At 38.7% G+C, this 18,446-nt stretch overlaps 1 protein-coding gene across 19 annotated transcripts in view; it reads left to right on the top strand.

The window, feature by feature from the left end:
- GRIP1 (glutamate receptor interacting protein 1) overlaps positions 1–18,446 on the top strand; it is a gene marked incomplete at its 5' end in the record, with an annotated part of 621,259 nt that overhangs the window by 514,573 nt on the left and 88,240 nt on the right. For 9 of the 19 annotated variants that reach the window (XM_081058475.1, XM_081058458.1, XM_081058474.1 and 6 more), the window contains 4 exons: positions 8,711–8,858; positions 10,698–10,867; positions 16,770–16,925; positions 17,634–17,789. In XM_081058475.1, coding sequence (XP_080914601.1) covers positions 8,711–8,858; positions 10,698–10,867; positions 16,770–16,925; positions 17,634–17,789 — 630 coding nt within the window. The remainder of the gene's footprint in view (positions 1–8,710; positions 8,859–10,697; positions 10,868–16,769; positions 16,926–17,633; positions 17,790–18,446) is intronic. The other 10 variants (XM_081058476.1, XM_081058464.1, XM_081058461.1 and 7 more) reach the window with 3 other exon arrangements.

Here is an 18,446-nt window from a genome sequence, read left to right as displayed (position 1 = left end):
TTACTGGGTTCTAGCTTTCTCTGAACAAGATACACAGTCAAACATCACTCTACAAAGGACCAAGAAAAGCCAAGGCAGTCTTGAAGGACAACAAAACCAGCAAACTCACACTACCAGATGTCAAGATCTGTTAAAAAGCTAAAGTAACTAAGGTGGTGAGGTACTGCCATGAGAACAGCAGACAGATTGACCAGTGCAACAGAACAGAGCGTCCAGAAATAGAACTATACATATGTAATAATCTCATTTATGACATCGGTGATGTTAAAATGCAATAAGGAAAGAATGGTCTTTTTCAAAAAATGATGATGGGTCAGTTACCTCCATATGGAGAAAATATATTATGACCCTACCCACATCAGACATAGAAATAATTTCAGATGGACTATGGATCTAAATGTGAAAATTAATAATAAAGCTTGTAGAAAAAACATAGGACAACATCATCATGACTTTATAGTAAGCAAAGATTTCTTAAACAGAATACATAAACTAACCATTAAAAGATAATAATAATTTTCATCAAAAGACACCATTAAGAATCTTAAATTATAAGCCACAGAGCAGTTTGAAAATATATATGTTTGTTTGTTTTTTAATTCCCACAAATCAGTAAACCAGACAACCTAATAGAAAGTTGCGGGGAAAGACTTCCTTTACACTTTATAAAAGAAAACATCCAAATGGCCAATAAACCATGAAAGATTGTTCAACATCTTAGTCATCAGGGAAATGCAAATTGAAACCACAATGCGACACCAGTACATACCCACTTCAATGCTTCAGTGGAAAAGTCTGACCATAGCAAAAGGTGACAAACACATAAAGCAACTGTTTCCAGTTGGTTCTTACCATTTCCTGCTGGTAAGAAGGTAAATTCGTACAACTCTTTTGGAAAACTCTTTGACAGTATCTACTTAAGCTGAACATATTCATATCCTACAGCCCAACAATTCCACTCCTAGTCATGAATCCCACAGAAATGCATACCTGTGTTCACCAAAAGACAACCTAGAATATTCACAGAAGCAGTATGTGTATTAGCTGAAAACCGGAATACAACTAAATAGTAGAATGGATAAATTATGGTACATTCACCCAATGAAATATTATATAGCAATGAGAATGAATGATCTAAAACCCCCAACAATATGCACAAATCTCACAAACATAATGTTGAGCAAAAAAGCCAGATACAGAAGAGTACAATCTATTTTTTAAAAAGCACAAGAGTAATTCTATTCTTAAATAACCCAGCAATCCCTCTCCTGGGTATCTACCCAAAAAATCTGAAAACATTTATCCATAAAGACATATGTGCTCCAGTGTTCACTGCAGCTTTATTTAGGGTGGCCAAGACATGGAAACAAACAAAGTGCCCTTCAATAGATGAATGGATAAAGAAGTTGTGGTATATATACACAATGGAATACTATTATTCTGCCATAAAAAAACGATGAAATAGTACTATGTGCGACAACATGGATGGATCTTGAGATTATAATGCTAAATTAAATAAGTCGGACAGAAAAAGTCGAGAACCATATGATTTCACTGTGTAGTATATAAAACAAAAACAACAGAAGAACAAGACAAACAAATGAAGAAACAAAAACTCATAGATACAGACAATAGTTTAGTGGTTACCAGAGGGGAAGGGGGCAGGAGGGTGGTAGATGAGGGTAAGGGGGACCAAATATATGGTGATGGAAAGAGAACTGACTCTAGGTGGTGAACACACAACGGGATTTATAGATGATGTATTACAGAATTGTACACCTGAAATCTGTGTAACTTTGCTAACAATTGTCACCTCAGTAAACTTTAATTAAATTTTTTAAAAATGCACAAGAGTAAGTAATACTAACCTATGCTGTTAGAAGTCAAAATAGTGGTTACCCGTGAGGCAGGGAAGTGATTTAAAGAAGTATATAGTGGGGGGATTCTTTGATGCTAGTAATGTTCTCTTTCTAGGTCTGGGTGTGATTACACAGATTAGTTTATGTTTAGTTTAGACATGTTTAGTTTATGAGAATTTGTCAACAGCAAACTTTTGATTTATGTATTTTTCTGTGTGTTTATTTTACTTCAATTAAAGACTTTAAAACACACCATAACTCAATAAGCAGGCTACAAGGAAGAAAAAGCAATCATGTAAAATGGATGGGGGGGAGGGGTAAGATATTCCAAAGTTAATAAAAGTGACTAGTGAGCCTGCTGCAGAGAATGAAAGTCAATTACCAATTATGCTTTAGCCAAACTCAGGTTAACATGAGATATATTATTGAGTTTCACTTACTTTGGACTCTTCTTATAATACAGCAACTGTTCAAGTTGTCTCTTTTAACTCCCCAGGAAAAATTTAATATTTAAGATAAAGCTCACTTGAACATGGAAAGTACACTTTTTTTTGCATCGGAATATTTCCCCAGTAGTGTATTGCAATGGGCAAAAATAAATCTGCAACTTTTTTAAGTTAAAAAATGTGTATCCGAATTTAGCTCATCTGAAAAGGGTTGAAATTATTAGTAGCATTATTTGAATAGAATATCACTAATAAAAATACTTTTAACTAATGGGTAAGTTGAAAAGCTCCCCCAAGGGTACTTTTTATCTGTTGGAATGTGAGATAGACAAAGCTAATATGACCATGCACAGTCTTTCTGTCACCCCCTGGGAGGTTCTAATCAAGCCTTGTGCTCTGATTGAAATGCAGGGCTCAGGGTGAGAAAACTGATTAACGCAATATAAAAATTCAGAGTGTTTCTCAGGCAAACAGTGATCAGTGTATCTTATGTAATTATGTAGCCCATAAATCAACACAGCATGCAAGGGCTTCAGTCACGGTGCAAATATCTTAATGACGGAGACGTCTTTAACCATGAATAATTTATATCTGCATGTTCCATTTTTCTCAACCATGCTTCACTTCAGCGGGATAAACTAATCTGTCAGGGGATGGGCTCTTGATTATTTCTTCCTGATTTTTCTTCTGTTTAGTTTTCTCATTTTGACACACGCCATTTTTTTTTTCCTCTTGTACGTTCTTAAATAAGAATGCCCCATTCATCCACCCTGCCTGCTTGCTTTTTCTTTTCCTAGGCATCTTATTAGACATCTTGGAAAACAAGCCAGAGCTTATGGACTCCTACTTTTCCTAAGGCCCTCTGTGAATGGAATTGGGTGGCAGCTAGGGAAATAGGCTTAACACCACGAGGCTATAATGAGCATCTTGATGTTGTTGTGGGGAAACATTTTTCATGGAAAGCAATTGCCAGCAAAGGCTAATGACCAATTAAATGGTAGCATTTGTAGATCCCCTTCTGAGATGCAGAAAGGAACTGCCACATGGGTAATACTGAAAAGCAATACTTGCTGGAATAGTTTTGTTTTCCTAGATCCCATTAAAATAAAGGCAGCTGGGAGACATTCAGATCAAATTCTGTTTCCAGATCAAATTCTATCTCATCTCATATACTCATCCCAACCTTCCCAGCTCGCCATACTCAGCCTCTTCATATCGCCACAGATCTCACTGTCACCGCCATTGCCTTGACATGTGCCAAAGATGTTTGGTAATCACCGTTGCCTTTCTATAGACAGTCCCGATAGGCAGGGAGCTTCAGCCACCTTCTGTGGCTCTTTCACCATGCTTCAGTAATTTTCCTAGAAACACGGAAATCACATCCTATTAGATAATGCGATATTCTTTATAAGCGCTTTGACTCTACTATATCAAACATGTCATGGGATTGAGGGAGAATGGCAAACGTGTCCTGCAGTTTAAAAAAAAAAAAAAGTAACTTCATGAGGTTAAACAGAGTATGTTTTCCTAGTGAAAGAGTCCTACCCTGCTGCCTCACCTTCTTGGCGAGGGATCCCAAGGGGTTACTAGAAGGAAAGGATAATACATTTTCATCTTGGAGTCCCCAGGACATTGTGATGTCCCTGGCAGATAGTTAGCATTCAATAAAAGTATTTTTAAAATCAGTGTTGTTGCAGGAATGATGACTCAGCCTAGTGACTTAGAAAGCCCAGTACTGTGGGAATGTGAGGTGGATGATCTTCTGTCCTGTTGGGCTTCTCCAGCGTCCTGAGTATATGTTAATCCTGCCACTGATTCATCGGATGTCCAAAGCTTTTCGATCTGGTCTCAGTCATGTATATAAAATGCCAGCATATCAGGGTGTCATCCCAGAGGACCCTCTGCCATTGTCCAATACCCAGCTTCTGTTGGAAACCTAAGTGAGGGAGAAGATTGATATCTAAGAAAGAGCCCCAGAGGGACAGCCAGTCTGTCTACCCTAGGATCTGTCTTTAGATCAAGTTGATCATCACCTTAGCTTATCCCATTATGGAGACACCATCATGAATTTGCTCTTTAATCTTATGCCTCAACCTTGAGAAAAGAACAGCCTTTGGAAACCACCTCTATTATAAAAATGTGTTGAGGATATTACCCATTATATCAGTCAGCACCATCTATAGATAAAACCCATGGGAGAGATATCTTTTAGAACTCTCTGCTAGAAGAGTCTTTATCTCCACAGTAGGAACTACTAGACTTTCTCATTTCCAACAGTGACAACTGCACATTTGACCATGTTTCCTTTATCATCCTGGTTTCCACTTCAGAGTCATATTTGTTTTTCAATTGCAGCTAAATTCACATAACATATAATTAGCCACTTTAAAGTGTACAGGTCAGTATCATTTAGTATACAATGTTCTGCAACCATGACTTCTGTCTAGTTCCAAAACTTAAGTTTTCTCCTCTGCCCCCAAACCCTGGCAACTACTAATCTACTTTCTGTCTCTGTAGATTTACCTGTAGTTCAGTCTTTTCTTTTTTTTCCCTCCAATTCTCTATTAACCCTTTTGGGCAAGGTATTTGTAGGCTCTTTTTCTTCTTCCTTATTATTTCCTTACATATTTTGTTTAAAGCAAACAACATCTAGATGTTTGTGGAAAGAAGTAGAGTGGAGATATATACAAATAAGGATATCTTTCTTTTTAGCTCCAGAGCCATTCTCCACCCTTCTTCACTACTCTGTGCCGTGACCTGTATGGCATGCATTGCAGGCTCTCATACCATCTGGCTCCATTTGGGTTTAGCTAATAGGGAATCATGGCAGGAGATCAGCGGAAGGGAGAACAATGATGCCAGGTTTATTCCCTGGCTTTCTCTCTGTGGATTCTCTGGGGCTGTCTGCATACTTTGATTAAAGGTCCCAGCTCCTGTCAGGTAACCCTTCCACATAGCCCTTTCTGAATCCTGACTCCACTAACCGCTCTATCTTTTACCTCTCCGGGCCTCGGAGGGTATGGTACCCTGTTGCTTCTGGCCCCAGAGTATTACATTATCCCTTATGATTTCCCTTTCTAAATAGTCCCCTTATTAAACATTCCTCAAATTATCCTCATTTGAGTGTACCATATGTTTCTTGGTAGGACCCTGACTTAAATAAGCATGCTTACTCCACAGTTCTCTTCAGGTATCAGTCAACATGGTTTGCTCAGAGTCCTCTGCAGATAAACCAGTCTAGCAGACTCTTCTAGGGCCAGACAGGGTCTTCCCCCAGGCACCCAGAGCATTCCTATCTCTTCATGGTTTTAATTTGCAGGACTTTTGTTTATTTCTTGGGAGATAAAACAATCTCTAGAGATATGGTTTCAGGAACCTATGTTTTCTCTATGTTGTAGTTCCATGACCTTGTCTGCATGGTTGAAAATGGCTTACCAGTTCTGGACCCACTTTGCTGCAGCAAGAAGTGGCAAATGATGTAGAGGGGGGCACAGCCATAATTTTTAAGAGCACATCCATAACGGGTCACATCTTACTTTCACTCATTTCCCTTTGGCTGGAACTTAGTCACACGGCTGCCCCTCACCGCTAAGGGGGCTGGGAAATGTTGTCCTTACCTGGGCAGCCGCTTGCTCAGCTAAAACTTAGGAAGCTTATTACTGAAGAAAGAAGGGAATATGGGATGACAAGGAAAAGCGATCAGTTTCTGTCATTTGTAAGAGATTAGGTTAATAAATAATACAGAAACTTTATTACTTTTCTGTATTAAGACAAATAAATTTGTCTTTAGACATGAAGAAACTATGTGGAAGAATATGTGTGATTGTCATCCCACAAACCTATCTATTAAAATACAACAAGTGTATGGGAATTGATTTGGGAAATTAGTGCTTCTAAAATTCTATAAAGACAGTGTGAGAAAGAAAACACTCTGCAAAGCCAGAGTTCATGTGAAGTTCGACCTGAGCATGAGGAGAGGCTGCTAATGAGCATGCTCAATGAAGAGAAGGACAACAGACTTCTGGGAGGGAGTGAGAGATATCAGATCATGTACACGTGGGTTAGCAGCAGAACTTGTACTATTAGAGTTGAGAGGTAGGCAGAACCACCTACCCTTCTGAAGGAAGGACAACTAAGATGGGCTGCAGGAACTGACTGGAATTCTTTCCAGGAGTTCGCCATAGAGGCAGATTAGGAGCAGACCACTGCAGATAGCCCCCAGGACCAATGACTCTACACCTCCAGGAGAGGGTGAGGCAGGACCCAGGCAGCAGCAAGACCAAGTGAGGCACTGGAGAGAAACAAAGTGGGAATTGGGAGGAGAAGGAAGAATGGAAGTTAGGATGTTGTCAATGGCCCTAGATCAGGAAAATAAAAACAGCAGGGTGAGTAAAACCAAACAGTAGCAGCCACTGTAGAGTTAGGTTGAGAACAAACTCTGGGAAGTTAGTGATAATATAATAGGAAAGTTATAGCCATAAAACTGCAGGACCGAAATGTACTCTTAATAGACTAAGACCTTTGGCTCCTCCCAACTATTATTGAAACTCTGCCCTGGAATTGACCAAGAGAGATACACATACAGATCTTAACCTTTGTTAGGACTAAGCTATTTCAATATCACCAGTCATGTAAGAGACATAGCACATACAAGAATCCTTAGCACTGAAATATGAATGTTGCTGGCATGAATGTTTTCTCTTTACCTTATTTAAGAAATATGTTATTTAATCTCAAACTGAAAATGACTCTCCCATGGAACTCTCAGCTTCATGAGTCAGTGCATCCTGCCTGAGCTTCAGCACTAGGAATGCAGATTTCCTAGTTCACTACAAGTATATCTGCGTGGTGCCTTGATGATAAAGATATACTTGCAGAAAGACAAAGTTGTATTAATGAATTAGGAAACACCAGAACAGTAGAAAATCAGAAAAATATTACAGAGCAAAATACAGTCTTGAAAAATGAGATGGCTCAAAGGCTTAAGGTCATAATATATCAATAATAATAATAATAGCATTCTAGATAGCACTTTGCAAATTACAAAATGTTTAACTGCAGAGTGATTTCATTGTAAAGAATACTGAGGAAAAGATACCATTTTATAAGTAAGCAAGCAAACTTAGAAAGTTTTACTAACTTTCATAAGGTACCATTACCAAAATATTGTGAAAAGAAGAAATAAATGCAGGTATTTTAACTCTATCTCCAGAGTTCTTTCCCATATGACACCTGTCTCTTCCGAGCTTCAGGCGATCTCATGAGTTTTTCTCATTTGTTCATGCATTCATTCAACAACTATGTATTGCATACCTCCTGTGTGCCAATCATTATCCCAGGGACTCAGGATGCTATTACCAACAGGACATTGTCTCTGCCTTCACTGCAAGCCTATAGTCTGACAAAGAACATAAGCATGTAATCCAAACTGGCCATTATGAAACAGATATGTGTGTTACAAAAGCAGGAATATAGCAGACTGTGGACGCACAGGAGAAAGACATCTCACCAAACTGGGAATCAGGAGAGGTTTCCCAGAGGAATGTTTACCTGAGTCCCAAAGGTAGTAGGATTTGAAAGAACAAAGAGTGTTCCAAAGCGAAAGTAAAGCATGTGAGGGAGAGGTGACCTTAAATCAGGTCCAGAATAAGGAAAGGCCCAATATATTTACAAATTCAACTTAGTATGCACATTACTACCATGTTTATCCAAAAATAAGGCCTAGCCAGACAATCAGCTCTAATGCGTCTTTTGGAGCAAAAATTAATATAAGACCTGGTCTTATTTTACTATAAGACCAGGTATCATATAATATAACATAACATAATATAATATAATATAATACCAGGTCTAATATAATATAATACCGGGTCTTATATTAATTTTTGCTCCAAAATGCATTAGAGCTGATTGTCTGGCTAGGTCTTATTTTCGGGGAAACACGGTACTATTTGGCTAATTAGCGACATCATCCATTCATCCATCCATCCTTCCATCCATTCTTCCAGCCATCCATCCAATCACCATAGTAGGTGCTAAGATGTTTATTGAATTAATTAATTTAAAAAATATTTATTGAGAGACCTATAATAGTATGTGCTGGACACTGTACCAAGTGACGGAGAGGGCATAAAGATACAGGGACATCCAACTGACATGAAGCTTAAAATTTAATTGAAGAGATAAACCTGTGCACATATTGCTGAACACAATCTGGACAGAACAGGTGTCCTGAGAGATGCCCTAAGAAGTTATCACTGGCTATGGGGATGTTATACAGAGGAAAATCTAAGTTTAAGTGACAGAATCAATAGGCCAGTATTTACAGAACATACCCATTTTTTTCTTGTCTGATTGCTTATTTGTGTTATTTTGTTTTGTTTTCTGAAATTTGTTCTTCTATAGATTCTGTGGCAACAGCATCCGGGCCACTGCTAGTTGAAGTTGCCAAAACTCCTGGTGCCAGCCTTGGGGTTGCCCTAACTACCTCGATGTGCTGTAACAAACAGGTCATTGTCATCGACAAAATCAAATCTGCAAGTATTGCAGACAGGTGAGTGTCAAGGGAAGTGCGAACTTTTCAAAACTGCATGTGTGTTAAACACACACACACACACATATATACTTGTATATGTTTATATATACACACATATAATACATACCCATATACACACCATACACACACAATAAATGAGCAGCTCTCCTGCCAATTTACACAAGTTTCAATTAGAAAACAAGTTATAGTACTGTTCTAAGGCTTAAAAATTCACTTCCCTTATCAACCACCCCGTGATATAATGTCACTTATCCCAGATGTTTGGTGTGGCCTTTAGAAATGGAAAATACAAGGTCAAGCAACTGAGCAAGTTTCCCTACTGTGTCCTAGGGAAGTGGGCTGTTCTTGGTGTAGGGTAGCTAAGCAGATCTTTATTATGCTCCATGGAGAGAAGTCGTGATTTTCCTGAGTTGTCAACAATTAAATCCTGCCACCATAAAATTCCTTTTTTCTGAAATAAATAAAACAATATTTTTTAATTATGCAATCTTTAAAGAAAGGTCTTACTGTTATAGAACTTTAATCTTAGGGTTTCACAATCTTTAAATGTCCCTAAAAACATTATTCATTTCCTATGACAATAAAAACCGAAGTTCTTTTTCCGCATTCCTTTTCCTAATCAATGTTTTAGACTGACAAGTTAGAAGGGGGATAAAAATAAAGACGACCTGACCACTTAATGAATTATGTTATAGCTCCTGGTAGGAAAACCCCTGTCTCCCATAGCTGAAGCACTCCAAGTGCATCCGCATGGAATTATATTTTCAGATGGAATAGATGACTTGAAATGCTTTTGTCGAGAAATAGACTATTCTCACTGTCGAAATTTTTAGATATACTCGAATGCCCAGTCTGCCCTGCATGTCTCCAGCCCCTTCATATGCCCTGGCCATGCCTGGTGAACCTCTGACTGGGATCAGTAACCTGCAGCAGCCCCTGTAATGGTCAGTCTACAGCTCCACCGTGGTCTTACCCTACATTCAGTCCTTTAATAGTGACCACCATTGATCCAGGGGTGTTCTCCAGTTCAATGGTGCAAGATGCTTTAATTTTCTCCCTCTGTTTTTTTCCCATTCCGCAGGGGGTAACCAGTTTAAGGAGCTGTCCACTTGACTGGTATGTTGGGGATGCTGACTGCTCTGTTTGCTTTTCTCAACTCATCCAGTAGTCAGTCTTTTGAGCTCAGAAAGGTGTAGCAGCTAGCCCTTCCCCACCCCCAGCTTTCCCCTTCTCTCACCACGCAGGCCTCGTTTTATTACTCATTTGACTCCTGCATAATTTCCATCATCATCGAGAGCTTTTGTACTAATAAATTTAACTCCAGAATAACAAAATAAAACAATAATAACTGATGATCGTGGAGCTTGTATGAAAGAATTCTGGGACAGGATTAGCTGAATCTCTCTCCAAGTTACTTCCATTCACACATAAAATAGTTATAAATGACCCTATTCCAACTCTGACAGTCACATCTTGACATTCTGAATATTTACCAACTCATGTTTATAAATATGAAAACCTAGAAGGAAAAAAAATCACAGAACAAACATCAAGGGGAAAATTTTCCTGTTCTTCCCACCCCTCCTGTTCCTTTCCCGTCAATTTTTTACACCATTGCCCCCAAAATAAACATCTCCTTGAATTTTTCTGTATTTTCCACAAGGTTTTACATTCTTCTTCATAGGTACTTAATGGTGTTTCCTATAACACTCAAACTTTTTCTTTTTTTAAGTTAATGAAAACTGTGCGAAAGGTTAGCTCTGAAGGACATGAAAGTCATATTTCAAAGAGAAAGTCCCTTCACAGCGCTGAGCATTTGTCCGTCCCTCCCCCCAGATGTGGTGCGCTGCATGTGGGAGATCACATCCTGTCCATCGACGGAACCAGCATGGAGTACTGTACCCTCGCGGAAGCCACCCAGTTCCTGGCAAACACCACAGACCAGGTCAAGCTTGAGATTCTTCCCCATCATCAGACCCGCCTGGCTCTGAAGGGACCTGACCACGGTGAGTGGCTCTGTCTGGATAAATCTGTCTTCTTGCTTGTTACTTCCTCCAGCAGAATGAGAAAGCAGAAAGGATTTAATCCTCCCCGTATCATTTCTTTTCAAAGCAACAGATGATCTTTGTTTTGCCCTTGTTCCTCTTCAAAATCCTTTTTGCCAAGCCACATGTCATTTACTGGAAACCCCCAAGTTGAGGAAAGAAACATTGTTTGAGAATGTTTCAGAGAATTTTCAGGCTAGTACTATTTGATATTGAGGGGGAAAAGAAACAAAAAACCTTTGGTGCAAATTTCTTCCTTAAGAAAGAAGGGAAATAGTTTGATTTCCTGTTAATTCATAATGGATTTCCGCTCTACTTGAAGGACAGTGAAGGCAAATAGTAAAACTTTCACTTGTCTTAAATAGTTGTAAAGTTGTCATTAATGGCAGATCCTTCAACTATTGGGGCGGGGGTTGGTGGAATAGTTGTATAAAGGGTGAACTTTCTCATATTTTGCCTGTTTGACAGAGTAGTGTGTTTCTTAAGGTGGAGAACAACCTTTCTGACCAGATATCTTTCCTGAGAGAATCAAAATATTTCATTACATTTATTCTATAGCAAGTGTCAGCTGAGGGAATCTCCATTTTTACTGTCTTGAAGCTCACAGTGGTGTTTGCTGAGTATTTACACGAGCCACCTAGGCATGTGTAAACAAAACCTGGTGCAAGAAAACATACTTTGAGCCCAAAATCAAATGAAGAAAGGTGCTCCCGTGGGGTCTTTGTTCCAACTCCTCCTTCCTTTCCCTGAAGCCAAGTGCCCTCTTTTTTTATTCCTGGAAGTCCCACTAGTGCTGACAAAGTGCCTTGGAGGTGAAGAACACACTTCTGTAGATTTAGAGACAGAGAACAATTTTTTCTGGAATTGAAGTCGTGCGTATGAGAAAGTCATTTATATAAAGGTGTCTCTCACCTTCGAAAACACAAGGTACTTTTCCACAGTTTGGGGGGAAAAAAAGAGGGACCAGAACATTTCCATACTGAATGAGTCAGCTGGATGCAGCCTTTTTTAATTAAATGGAGCTTAGAGCGCCCTGGAACTAATGAAAATCTCTAGTATAGCATTACTTTTATCAGATTTTAATTTTACACATTGGGGTAGAGAAAAGATGCAGCCTGGGCAGGTTATGAAAAGAAATTCTGCCTCATTTGAATAGAAATGATAAGGCGCTCCAGGAGGGTGCAGACTATAAGATTACATACCATCCCTGTCAGAGGCCCCATGGGACCTTCCTGTCCTCGCACTGGCTAAGAGGAGAGATTTCTAGAACTGTAAGTTTCTTCCAAATTGATCTGAAGTCATCATTGGATGTGGAGCGCAATAGGTATAAGAATGCACACTGTGCATTGCTTTCTCTGCATGAGATTTTGCTTGGTCAATTCTGGTGTCAGTGAATCAGAAATGTTTACCAGACCCTTTAAAAATGTCATTGTGTTTCGCAAGCTCATTTTTCTGCTTTTTATTTGCCCTGTATGCAAATTATAAATAGTTCAAATAATTTCCAATTCATGAAATAATAAGTATTTTTACCTGCCAAGACAATTTGAGAACATGACTTTACATACTGAAATGTATGGAGACTAAGACCAAATATTTTTCCCTCACTGTGGAAAACATGAGTGATGTCATTTATGGTGTGTTTTTTCTCAGGGAACTGATAATTTAAGTAATTCTAATGTCTGACCCCATCATCCACTTTTGCTGAAAATTGTTCACCACCTTTCTTACCTAACATACAAAGATCTCCCTGCATATTACATTAAAATCAGATTTGCATTTCTAAGAGGAAACAAATATTGGCTCTTAAACATAATTAAATCAGAGTTAAGAAGGAAAAAATGCAAAAACAAAAATAAAATTGTATGGTGTTTATAATTTTCAGACTTCTGTTTTTTATGTAGTAGAGAGTTGTCTTACATGGTTTTATACTTTTTCCACAAGGAAGTTCTGGTTATTTTTACCCCAAGATTTCTGATGCCTGAAGAGTGTGTCTCGCATCTCATGGATGGATGGAAATACATTTCCCAAATTTGCTTAGCAACAAAGCATTCACCACAGTGTTTTCATGAAATATAGAAATGGGCATCAACTAGGAATAAGAGATTAACAGTTCCTTTTGATGGTGAATAGCAGTATTAAAAAGAACAACAAGGATGAGTTTTAAATGAGCTTAGAAGTTGTTGCCACTGAGGGTGTTTAGGAGACATAATCATAACTGAAGGAAACTGAGACATTGGAATAGAAAATGTGAGCAGAATCATGAGGTCTGATACGTTCAGCATCAGGAGGACTTCCCTTGGTGAGCTCCAGGAGGACCCACCTGAGTTGCTGTTGCATTCACCTTTGGGCATTCTGGACAGAGCAACAGGGTACAATTAGAGAGGAGAACAAACAAAAGTACCCTCCAGGCCAGATGCCTCTTAAGACTTCAGCAGTGATACCACCATGGAATGATGGGAAAAGCATCATATTTTAACTTGATGCTTAGTTTACCTGTAACAAAAGACTTAGGAACACCCATAGGAAGAAGCAGTGTTGTGTGATGGCTGAAGCCACAGACTCTATAGTTAGACGTCTAGAGCGTCAACCAAACGGTGGTTCCACCATTTGGGATCTTAAACAAGTTATCCAACTTTTCTATACCTCAGTTTCTTCATCTGTATGATGGTCATTATAATAATATCTACCTCATAGGTATATTGGGAACATTATTTGAGATAATTCATGAAAAAGCACATAGCCCATTGCTCAGTTTATAGCAAGTACTCAGTACAAGTTGGCTATTGTTTTTGGGGACCATTAAAGGGAAGAATGTATATGAACGTTCTTTAAAAAAATGAAAGAATGTGCCAAAAATGTAGCATCTTATTTTTAAACTCCTGAAATACTTGCCTAATAGGTGAATATCAAGTACACCATCATAAAACAGAATAGATTTGGAGTACGCATTCCAAAAATAGGCCGTAGCTGTCCCCTCTGGCCTACATTATTTGTTGAACACCCTTTATAGTCATCATTCATGGCATGCAATTTTGTGCATTATTTTTATATCATTTTTGTCTCAATTATTTCACATGTATGAATACTTAATCCTCAATAACACTTCAAAGTCAAGGTAAAGGCGATAGTGACTTACATTTAACCTGCCTGCAATAATTGGCACCATGCTGGGCATATAATAGGTGAGCAAGAGTATCTTCCTTATCGATTTGTTAATTGGGCTTGACAGTCCCCCAAAAAAATGCCCAGTAATTTTGAAAGCACTCCATAAAGAACTGGATCAAAAAGTAAGTGTACAGTTCTGAAGTCCACTCACTATACTTCATTTGAAATACAAACAGACAATACTTTAGTAAGCGTACGGTAGAGTAGCTGTGGGTGTAGATTAGGCAGACACAGCAATGATGGTATCTTGCCATAGAAAGTCTTCTTGTGCACCCCAAAGTACAATGAGGATGGTGAAAGGGAATCCATTAGAAACTTACTTTGCGACACTCTATCACAAGGAAAATGCTGCTGCCGTGTGGACGTGGACACTCTGGGTGATGGTCCTATTCATTCATGAAATCATTTATCCATTCATTCATCTATCAGTCATTATGTACCAGGCACTACAATACACTACAAGTTGCTACAATACACCTGATGAGAAAGACAGCAAAGTAGATACCTATTCTCATGGAATTCTAGTCTAAAGAGACAAACACTGAAGATATATTAAATTAATGAAGCCATTTCAGACAATACTAATTGCTATGAAGAATATAAAACAGTAATGGGATAGTGTGGGGGAAAGGGCAGCTACTTCAGCCACACAGGTCAGTGACAACTTCTCTGAGGAGCTGGCACTTGAGCTGAGACCCAAATGATGAGAGAGAGCCAGCCATGCAAACAACTGGTGGAATAATATTAGAGGCAGAAAGAATAGCAAGTGCAAATGCCCTGAGGCAGGAAGGAGCCTGGCTTGTGTTGAGAACAAACATAAGTGTGGCTGAAAGAGATAATGATGGGGTGAGTGATAGGAATGAAACGGGAGAGATAAGTGGGGGTCACATTTGATTCTCTTGGTAATTGTAACCCATTGAAGTAGCTTAAATGGGAGTGACATAATCTAACTTATGTATCTAAAAGATCACCCTAACTATATTGTAGCTACCCAAAGGTAGGTATGGAGGAGATGAATCAGGGAGCCAAGTCTGAAGGTGTGGCAGTGGTCTAGGTGAAGGAGATATGGTAGCTGGAAACTAGAACAGGGGTGAAGGATATGGACTCCAAACTAGAAACAGCAGTGGAGTAGAAGGTTTCCAGAAGGTTTAGACCTACAAAATTATGGTGACTATGAAAGTATTCTGCAAATTTCTGAGATATTCTCTAAATGTAAGTGTTCAGTGTGTGAAATTTGAGTGAGAGATATACATCTTTTTCCTTGAAAAGAAAATTGTTTGGCAAGTAGATAGAAAGTAGGCAGAATCAATATTATTAGTAATAGCACATTTGGGTTTATTCTGTGTACCAGCACCATGCTAACTAAGCTCCTATGTGCCTGATTCTCACAGTTGTCCTGTGGGGTACATGCTTTCATTGATCTCCATTTGACGTATGAGGAAACTGAGGTTTAGAGAGGCTGAGTAACTGCCCAAGGTCATATAGAGAAGAAGGGCTGGAGCCATCATGGAAACCAAGGTCAGCCTCTGCCTACAGTGATCTTTCTATGCTAGTGCTTTTGTTCCATGTACTGTCTCACTCCCAAAAAGCTATGAAGTGGCCAATGAGGCTGACATCGCAGAAGGTAAAGCCAGCTCTGATCCAAACGATCCTCCTTTAACTACTTACAGAGTATTTGGACCTCCCTACATAAGTAAACACTGTGAAGTAGCTCTCATGTATGGCATGTAACAGTAGAAGCATGACAGTAGAAGGACATACAAGTTCCTATGTTATTTTTAACTCTTTAAGATTGTTAAATGAAAAATTTCATATCAGAGATAGTAACAAACATAATATTGGTCATACTATAGAACACTGGGTAGGAAATCAAATTTCAACAATACTGAAATTAGAATTGGAACACACTATGCATTTTTAAAAATAAAGATGATGCCAAAGTTTTAAGATAAACTTTATTAAAATTTTGTGGCATCTTAAGGAACTATAAGAACATGTGAAATATTTTAAGAATGAGCTATTTCTTTCAAATGTAAATACATTCTTTCAAAAATACAAAAAAAAATTAAATATGTTGAGACTTTTTATCTTCTCCTTGTTAGGATATAGATACAGTTCTGATATTGATAGATGAGTAGAATGGTTTATTGTTGAGAAAAATCAAGTCCAAGTGATGGATCGTAGTGTAATTAAAATGTCAAAGCAGTAAGTTGTGATGTGTGACCAGTAAACTACTTGAATCATGAGCCCATGTGATTTACTGTTTCTTCTTTTTCTCAAAACAAGTGCTACTAACTAGCCAAGATTTGCAAATCTTTAATTACTGATTGTGTGCCATAAATCTTCATGGAGTTAACTTTTAAAGTTTTAAAAAATATTTTTAATCTCTGCTGTGAAGTACAGAGGGAGATTAGAAATTGATTCAATAGGCATCTTAAAAGGGGGGGGGGGGAGTGGGCGGTGGAAAAACATGCATTATTCTTGGGAAGATGATAGTTAATCATTTGTTTTGCTGACCACCAAGAAAAGGGCAAAGCCAGTAAGATTTCCTTCTTTTTGTTTTTTTGTTTTTTTGCAAGCTGCTTTCATTTTTTTGTTACACTTTTTAGTTGTTCAATTCAGTTACTTTTTCCTCTTTTTTGGCTCTTTGTTTGTTTGTTTGTTTTTCTTATTTCCCATCATCACTTCATATGGGCAGTGAAAATTCAGAGGAGCGACAGGCAACTTCCCTGGGATTCCTTGGCCAGCAAGCCCTGCAGCCTTCATACCTACCATCACTATAATATGCACCACCCTGACCATTGCAGAGTACCAGCCCTGACATTCCCGAAAGCGCCTCCTCCAAGCAGCCCTCGTAATGTTCCAGGCTTTCTCCTCCTTGTCTTTTATTTACATTGTGGTTTGCTCCCTCCTTCCTCATCTAATTCCTAATGCTGTATTTGGCTTCATGGGTGTTGTGTGCTTTTTCTGTAGTAGCAGCTTATCATTTCTGACATCTCCGAAGTCTTTTTCTTTTCCATCAGAAAGCATTTGTCTTTAGGGAAGGATGTAAATGTTCAGAATGCTTTATGTGTGGTCAGGAAATAACAACTCAGAATCTTACACAGAGTACAATGTCCTCAGCTCTTCCTTGTGTGTATGGAATTACTTGTGAAATTCATGCCAGAAAATACCTATGAAAATGAGGTTATATATTTGATGAATTGTGTTGTTTATACAGAAACATGTTTTAATGTTTGGAGTTGGGTTTTTTCCTTGTTTTTTTTTTTGTTGTTGTTGTTTTGTTTTTGTTTTTTTGTCTAAAGCAAAATTCCCAGAGCTTCTCTGTGCTGCATTGTGCTTATGAGGGTCGTGCTCCTTCTCAGGCATTTATAGGCTCTTGTAACTCAGACTCTAACTCACTGTCTCCATGGTTTCTGCAGCCTGGTCTCTGTCTGGTTGGGGTACTTACTAGCCATTGCTTTGCATCATGTATGTCTTTCTGGATTGTTACTGGCTGGCAAGTGTGGCAGGCTCACACCCACCTGAGAATGCTCTGTGCCAAGTCTTCACTCTCTTACAGCAGCTCTGGTGTCTTCATCCTTCTCTCCTACCTCCATGAGTGCATACAGCCTGAGTTCCCTGAACATGGGGACTTTACCTCGAAGCCTCTACTCTACTAGCCCACGTGGAACCATGATGAGGAGAAGACTGAAAAAGAAAGACTTCAAAAGCTCACGTAAGTGAAATGGTAGCCAATGTCGTTTGGCCTGGAGAAAACATGTGGGCAGGTTAGAGTCTTTGATATACAGCCTATGGGAAGAACATTTACAGAGTGTATGTGAGCAGGTAGATGTTAAGTCGCTTCAGCTGTGTGCCAAAGACCATTGAAATTATATCCCTTACCTATACGATAATGATTCCAGGGAATGCTGTTTCAGACTGAATTAGTTAGTTTATGCTACCTTTGCCTATGACTTTTTACTTGAAACTTTTTCTTGCTCCTTTGACCTAATAAAATAACCAAAGATGTCATTTTTCCTTTAAAACTCCTTCCTCATATTCTGGGTAGCTTTGGACAGGAAATCTTTTGTTCTTAGTTTCTTACTCTCTCGAAAGCAATTTTTTGAAAACGATGTCCCCTTTTTGATAAATAGAAGAATCTCATGCATTTGTTTAATTAACATTACTATAAATTTCATGTTAAATTATATTTCAGGACCCTTCCCCCTCCAAAGAGTAGTGGTAAGTTTGCACATGGCTTTTCAAACTCTATCTCATTCACCAAGATTCCAGTGCTTTCCCCAAGAGCCTGTCCCACTGAGCATCACGGCTCTAGCGTGTATTTCTGTTGCCCATTCCAGCCATCGGCAGGTTGGAAGGATACTCATCTTTA

The sequence above is a fragment of the Rhinolophus hipposideros genome (assembly GCF_964194185.1).
Source record: "Rhinolophus hipposideros genome assembly, chromosome: 9".
Classification (NCBI taxonomy): domain Eukaryota; kingdom Metazoa; phylum Chordata; class Mammalia; order Chiroptera; family Rhinolophidae; genus Rhinolophus; species Rhinolophus hipposideros.
The sequence above is the reverse complement of the archived record's forward strand: the minus strand, read 5'-3'. Positions and strand labels throughout refer to the sequence as shown.